Source organism: Semicossyphus pulcher, unplaced genomic scaffold, assembly GCF_022749685.1.
Source record: "Semicossyphus pulcher isolate SPU_LCO1_2020_fin unplaced genomic scaffold, fSemPul1.0.p SCAF_15, whole genome shotgun sequence".
Classification (NCBI taxonomy): domain Eukaryota; kingdom Metazoa; phylum Chordata; class Actinopteri; order Labriformes; family Labridae; genus Semicossyphus; species Semicossyphus pulcher.
Window position 1 is genome coordinate 12,927,804 of NW_027211659.1, and position 8,292 is coordinate 12,936,095.

Here is an 8,292-nt window from a genome sequence, read left to right on the forward strand (position 1 = left end):
CCAAATTTTGTTACAGTGAATCTGAAGCCTCTGATGTAACATGTGGGTGGCTGTACTGTAGCTTACATCACCTTTGAATCCATGTCCATCCTTTAAAAATGTGAAAGCAACCCGTATCAATAATTCAGAGGCAAACAAGTGCTTACTGAAAATGATTTACTGGGTACAATAAAGGCGTTTTCACCGAGCAACAGCGTGCAAGTAAATGTTCTCTCTTCATGGTGTATTCCCCGGCAACCTTTCAACCCACAGTAGTTCCATTAAAGTATCTCAGCTCTGATTGGACTGCATAATCGCACCTGCAGGGACATCTAATGTTTTAATGCCCCCGAACCGCCCTGCATTACTTCAGCACGATGTACTTTATCACACACCGCACAGAGAGAACAACAAGGCAGACGAGGGATGAGTGGGAGTTTAAAAGCCAAGGTGTCTATTTAGAGACCAAGTCAAGTAAAACAAGATGTAAAAGTTGCTGATTTAGAGTCAAAGATAGGACAGAACATTTTTATCAGGAGGCAGCTTGTTAAAGGGTGAAAACTACAAAAGATCAACCTAATGTAACAATTTCTTTAATTCACTGTGCTGTAGTTTAATATGTGATCCCTAAAGCTCTGTATTAACTGAAGTTAAAGCGTACATGCTACAGGTATTTGCTATAGGAAAAGGTGAGTCATACTTTGCGCTGTACAGGTGGCCTCTACGACAAACCAGTGAATATTACTGTGCAAACACATCTGGCACACTGCGTCACTTTGCTGATGCACTTTGGACCCTTTCTCTGTCACTTGGCCCCCCTTAGTGACAAGTCTGTTTACACCTCGGCTATTTCCAACAACACCTAAAGCACTATGTCCACTTTCTGTTTAAAGTGTGATCATTTAAATACTCAAATGAAAAAAAAAAATGGAGAAAATCAATGACTGTGGATATCATGTGTACAATCTCACGCATTGTAATTCTTTGCAGTAGGTGACAGACATGAAGATTGCAGTTGTGCAACAGTGCACCTGTCAGTGGTGACGCAAAGTGATGATTCATATATATCTCAAATCAAATGTACTCCTCTCTGAAGACTATTAATAACTATTAACACTAAAATTAGGAAGTGTATTGTTATTTATCACTTTTTAAAGCAGTCTTTTGCAGCTGTTTGGTGGTTTAACGTCTCGTCCGACAGGTGCACGTGCAGTACGTATGGCAGTTTTAAGTATGAATCATCACAGTATTTTTCCTGAATATAAGTAATAATCACAGTAAGTTAGTAAAGATTTGGCTGGTATATTTTAGAGATAGTGTCAGGGATGCCTGATGTAAATAAACCCTTGACGCAGGTCCAAAGTTAGCTATTTTTCTTATAGTTTCAATACGTATATGCTCATTGAGTTTGTCCGGGTATTAAGTAGAAATATTGTTGTACAGGAACCCATGTCCTGATGTAAAAAGTAACATTACACATGGCGCCTTTTAGTATGCACCTAGTCAACCTCTGAACCATAAAGTCTTAATTAATTCCGTCGGGAAATTAAAACTACTTAGCCGACATAAAATATTTTAATCCAACCACTGAAACAATCTCTGTTGAAATTCATCAAAATCGCGTTCATATTTTTTCATTGCTCGCCTGCACATAAGCCTAAAAAGCGTTAGTGGGTGCAGTGGCAGGATAAAATTGGATTACCTTTTATCCAGACAGATAATCCACTCGGTAGATTCCGACGAATGTGAAGAGGAGTGCGCTGCTACCATCTTGAGATGCAGTTTCTACCTCTGCTGCTGCTGATGAGGATGCTGCGGCGGTAAAGAGGGATGGACCAGCAGCAACACCTCATCAGCCTTCACTCATACACTGCTGACAGCCGATACTCCCTCTGTTGCTGCTGCTGCTGCTCAGTGCTTACCTGAGCAGGAGCAGCATCAACAGGAAATACATCAGAGGTAGCTGGAGGCAGAGCTGCAATGAATGGGAAGTCAGTGAAAGTCATGATGCTAAGTTAGTTTGAGGTAAATGTGACTCACTTCGCAGAGCTGAATAATGCATCAGTTTTATCCTGTATTTCATTAATCTCATTCAGTTGGTTCTCTTTATGAATACATTAAGGTTGGTTTCCGTTTGTACTGCACTTGTAGTCCGAGTAATATTGACCAATCACGTATCAGCAGCCTGCGGCGTATTCATGAAAAACAGTGGAGAGCAAAAGCAGGCGGAACGTAATGCACCATAATAACATCCCGGCTCCCATCAGATTTTGCTTCTTGTTAATCTCTGTAAACAGACATCTGCATGTAAGTTCAGCTAACAATCTGTTCTAGACAAATTGACGCTGTGTCGTTCAGATTTCCCGACTTTCTCGAATGCATCAGAAATGATCATCAGACCTCCATACAACAAACGAACATTTTAAAAGTAGTTTTCTTTTCCTCTTGAGGAAAGACCTGACAAAGCTTGCATTCTTTGTTTACAAGTAAATCACAATAAATATGGTTTCTTTTCCTGTTAACAATGCATTACACGGAAAAAGAAGTCTTTACCGGGTAGTCGTTTATGCTAACCGATAGCATATCATATCGTCGTCAGATTATGTCCGATGGGATCCGAGATTGGTAGCCAACTGACATGATTTGTGTGGTCTGGTTTTGATTTGTCTCCTAAGGTACCATCCACTAGCATTTCAGATGGATTTGGCTGTATGCAGGAAAGCATTCCGTGTGGAAAGCAATGAGGCGGAACACATCTGCCAGTGCAGTCCTGAATCCCTTTCACAGACACCTGACAACGATTTAACTCTAATTAATCTCTAAAAACAGATGCATGTATGCAAGTGCAGCTGATATCCGATTTGAGACGTCTTCTATCAACTCTCGCTCCATTCTTGTTTCATAAATTGCTGCTAGTCGGATTGTAAACAATGCAGCACAAAAAATGATGGCCGGATTTGCTTTACGCTAACCGCTATCTACTCTGGAAGCCCTTAAATGTTGGCCGTTGCAACCTGAGCCTAGAAAATAGCAAAGATATTTCGAGATGGTTTCAATTTTAACACCAAATGATACTTACAAAGAGTTTTTAGGGGCTATTACACGGCAATATGCCAACTGCCAGAGTAGCACTATCTCACGAGGCCGTTTTATGACATTTTTAACAGTAAAAGCTTGTTTCTAGCTTGTAGGTGTATCTTGTTAATAAATGGAGTCTAATACAACTGTAAATCCTTCTTCCCTTAAAATTATAGTGTTAAAGGAGCAATTTGCCCCTGGAAAAAGCCACTGTCAGTCAAAGCTAGTGTTCTCTGTAATCGTTAGAAGCAACAGTATTTGAAATTGGCGCCATAGCTGTGGAGAAAGTTCTACAAACAGCTTGTGTTTTTGCCCATTCTATATTCCTACAACACCCAGTGTGCATTATGCCCCTACCTCGGCCCTGCGAGAGACGCTGGAGTGAAATACTACAGTTTTCCAGTCAAGGACATTGATCGCTGCAGGCAATGGCTCAGAGCGGTAGAGAATCTGAAATACCACGAGAATATACCGGTGGATCGTCTAAAAAATCTTCAGGTCTGCAGTCTACATTTCAAACCTGTTGATTTTGAACGAGACATAACATTGGGGGCGGGCGACCTAGATTGAGGAAGTGTAGATTAACAAGCTCCCTGGCCTCCACCAGATAACGCGTTTTATGTAGTCTAGTGGAGGTTGTCCACGGCCCATTGGAGAAGCGGATAGCGTCCTCCAAAGGCACAGAGCGAAACTGTATTTTTTTCCTACCATAATGGCATTAGCTCCCCATAATAGCATGATAGGACTGAGGCTGAAAATCGGCAAACTGGCCCTTTAAGTTTGGGAGCAAAAAAATAATAACACCTTTATATAACTACCTACATTTCATTAAACCTTTATGCAGGTCGGATTTATTCTAAAGGTAAACATGTGTAAATCAAATTGCTTAAAGAATATGTTTGAATAGCGGTGTGAATAACATGCTATTTATGTCCCTGATGTAAATTTGTCCCACTTGGTCAAGTTCTCAAATAATAACAATGATTTTTAACAGTTTGTCCTAAAAGTGTGAAAAGCAGCCCACATTGAGTAGTTGCTCATACATACAGACCATTGTGGCTTTCATCAGCGCCTAAATGCATCTCACTCCCACAGCTCACGAAAAAACGTGACTGCAGGTTTGCTTTTCAAAACTTGTTGAATGTGGTTGTTGGAGAACTTTCATCTTGCGATGACATTGGCCATGAAGCACCTGGCAGCTTCGTGGAGGCGGACATGTGTACATGTGTCCTGAATTGAGCTGTCAGCACAGTGAGTGACTTCTGCTGCAGGGTATTAACATGCTGTTGTAAAGGGAAGCCAGAGGACATGGTGAACTTCATAGCCTATAGAATGACATCCACATTATCATCATAAGCATCCACGTGGTAGTTCATGGGGAATACAGGCACTCAAGAAAATAGCATCAACCCCTGCATAAATCCATATAATTAAATGGCTGCTTATAACTGACTGTGACTGCCTTCTGCACCACTTTGTGTAGGAACTGACGGCTTTTCTTCCGTCAAAGTGGGAACATTTCCATAATGGCCCAGAGAAAATGATGCTTTGTAATAAGAGGCCACATAATGAAAGGGTCATTGGTCTCTCTCAGTTGCCTTGGCAACAAACTGCGACAGAGACAGAAGTAACGATACTCAGCGGTGCAGCTTCACAATGCCTTCTGTCATGACCAAGCTTGTGACTGAAACTGTTTTCATTCTTCTTTCATTACTTTTTCTTTTAATTACTTTGGACTGAGAGTTTATTGACAAGAAAAATCCAACTAAAGCCAAGAATGCAAAATAATTGGACCACATTTCTGGAAAAAGAAAAATGATGTGCCCTGGAGGACTAATGAATCGGCGACCAAAGTAAAAATTGAAAAAGCTTTTATTTTGAAGGCTTGATTTAAAGGCTTGTTTAGTATAATTTTTTTTAGTTTCGTTTTGCTTTTGGACCATCTGAATTAGGTTAAACACAGATAAAAATGCAACTGGTGTAATGATAACTGAAAATATAGGCCTGTTTTCTCCCATTTAAAATGAAAATCATTGTTGTAAGCAACACTCTACGTGCCATTACTGAATTCTTTAGTTGCTGTGTGGTGTCAGCTCTCTATTTAAAGACTTAATACTCAACGTGGGAGTGACAGCAGGGGGGTGAGCTCTGATTGTGCCTTTGTGTCTGAAAGACATCACATAAACTACAGATGAAATACTGTAGTTGCTTGTGATGGTTTAAGCGGATGTTTCTAAGCCACGCTGGAATCAGCAAAGCACATCTTACATTTTGGAGTGCTTTGGGTTTTAACTGTTCTGCCAGCATTTGATGCATTCTGGCTCTGATTTAGAAAGAGTAAACCTAAATCAATCTTTTTTGACGTTCTTAGAAGGCTATGCAGCTGTGGGCGCAGGTTACTGCTGCTTGATGTTTCCTTTTTTGAAACCAATACTCCTGTACTTCTATCTTCCACAAGATGGCAGCATTCTCTCAGGATATCAGGGAATATGTGATTTATTGTCCCATTCAGAATGAAAAGGGAGGATTATCCTGCCTTGACTATAATTTAAAAAATCTTTCGGGGCAGTAGCCAAGGCCTCATTCTGACACTGAAATATTTAGGGCTCCTTAGCGTGTGGAAAAAGTCTCCAAATCTCCAGAAGTTTCCAAGAAATATTTTGCTTCATGCCTTTATTGTGAAAATCCTGTAGCAGTGATGCATACTTACTCTAACTCATACTCTACACTTCTATTGTGTGCATGAGTCATCTGTCTTGCATCTGAAAAAAAGTAGAGGTTTAAGTTAAGATTATAAACTCAAAATACTGCTCCAGTAGTCAGTAAAGAACAGGCTCTTATTTTGAAGGTGCACTGCTTCATCTTTTCCCTCAGAATGACCAGAATTAACCCTTCCCATTACTCAGTCTCCCCCTCCCTTATTCAGATAAACAGTGGGGATGCAACACTGAGCTCAGGCTGGGGCACGCACAACACAAAACACACACATTCCTGTAACGCTGCATACCAACAACTCACATCAGCAACAGGGCAACAAATCACAGTGTGTGAAGAAGCAGGACTTTGCCACTCAATTTCGTTATTACTTCTTGCAGTTCACTAACCTGTCCTCTCAGAGAAGCCATTAAACCCTACAGATCTTGATGTATTCTTGACAGTTAGATGGCAATAACAGCAAGGGGTGGTTCCTGTTGTATCTATACCAAGTTAATGTGCCAACAACCCCTGAAAATCCTCCCAATGAAAGTAGCAATACTTAAGCATAACATTTTTAGCAAGAGCAAAAACCAGCAGGTGTAGAGACTTAAGTTTTAGACATTGTCTCAAAGGTTCCACTGACTCCTCTGACCTGCTGCTCACCTGCTCCTGTTTCCATTCAGTTTGTCTAATTCATTCCTTGTTGTTTGAAGGGTTGCTATGGGACCACTGGCTCGGCCGCGGCCTGCCATGTTACCTCTGGGAGAAAGCCCACTGACTGTGTGCACACGGCTTTTCAGGCCCAATGCGTCGCTAGGAGATGATCCAGGAAGCTGGAAATGGTAAACACGGGGACACATGCACTCCTTATGTGCGCACACAGCAGAATTTCAAACACCGGGGAGCATGTGGAAAGATATTTGTGACGACTGGTGTTGAAGTCTGTAAAATACTGAATGTTCAAGGTCAAGCTTCTGCTAAAATGTTTCTTCTTGTAGGGTGAGTATATTGAGATGTAAGACTTGTTTTTGTAGACATAAGTCATACTTGAAAGAGCAAAGTGCAAATTCCAGAGTCAGGCGAAATGCTGTTTAAAAGAGTGTGCTCCATAATTGAGATGTTTCAGATTTTTCACTCCCATTGGATCAAAAGTTCAATAAACGTACACAAAACAAATAGAGCCATATGTGTAAAAACAGACCCTTATATAAACTATGTACTAGTTTATGTGAGTGAAACTACAGTGTGTTTGTGTGAGGGGTAGCACAAAGCTATATAAAACTTCACATATCAGATAACCACCTCTCAAATTGGAATGTGAGGGCAGATAACTCCAAAGGAAATGCCTGAGGAGTGAACATCTCCCAGAGATTCTCTGATGCTTTCAAAACACTCATTTACAACTTTGATATGACAGGCTCAAGTACGACAAATAAATATGCATTCAGAAAAAATAATATTTGAAGGCAAAAGGTATACTCTCAAGAAGAGGAATTGAATCGTCAAGGGTTTAATATTTCATGTTTTGTCTAGTTAAAAATGTAGATGGGATTACACTTTAGGCAACTGAAAAAAAAAATTGGTCATGCACAAAAAATGCCTTCTAGTTAGATCACCATCTGCTTAGGCCTCGTGCTGCAGACATATTGATCAATAATTACTCCCCTTCTTTGCATTTTGTTACATAATTCTCCTTATGTTTAGTTTCATAATAAAGACTCTATATTCAAAATATAGGACAAATTCATCAATATGCTCTGTTTTTGTGCAAGATCAGAAATGCATGTAAAGTAATGAAGACTGTCAAAATAGCGGCCTGATCGTCTTGTGAAAATATTCAAATGTATGAATGAATATTCTCCCACTTGATCTGGCTTCTGTTTCCTTGGTTGGTCGGATTTTATGGTATTTTTGGAATCTAGGTTCTTAGCCACCAAGGAAATCTACCCACACTTCCATTCAGTATGTTTTTTGCTGATCTCAATGAAAAGAGAGACTTTTATTTTGAGAATCAAGCAGGCACATACTGTATGTACTGCAGGAAACGTCCGTTTTGTAGAATAAGAGTTAACTTGCATGGTCTTTAATGTTCTCTGGGGAGGGACCTGATTATAAATATGAGCGTTAAGTGAAAAAAAATTTGACTTGAGTTATTTTTGGTCTATTTGGATTATTCTGCTGTTCTGTGATACACTTTGAAACCATAATGAATTAAAAATCAGACATAGATCATTAGACTACATCTCAAATTACTTTGCACAGCCAGAGCTAATGTATGCAGGATAAAGAATCTGTGTGACCTACTTTAATGAAGCCTAATCTTTGTGTAATATGCAGCATAATAATTGTTAGCCATAACACACACATAACACATCTGCTGTGACTTCAGAAGGGACACTAGTCCCACATCATAATCTGGAATAACACAAGTGAGGCATTCATGGTGAAAGCAATTATGCTCGTGAACTTTCACAAGATATAAGACTGGATTTAAACAAAAGAATGTACTTGAAAAAATATCTAAAAATACGTTTTAGA

General features: G+C 39.8%; 1 protein-coding gene across 1 annotated transcript in view; it reads right to left on the reverse strand.

Moving 5' to 3' along the window:
* rapgef4a (Rap guanine nucleotide exchange factor 4a) overlaps nucleotides 1-1,760 on the reverse strand; it is a 33,696-nt gene extending 31,936 nt beyond the window's left edge. The window contains exon 1 of the mRNA XM_069662643.1: nucleotides 1,682-1,760. Within this exon, the coding sequence (XP_069518744.1) occupies nucleotides 1,682-1,749 (68 nt within the window). The 5' untranslated portion in view covers nucleotides 1,750-1,760. The remainder of the gene's footprint in view (nucleotides 1-1,681) is intronic.
* Nucleotides 1,761-8,292: the final 6,532 nt, after the last annotated feature.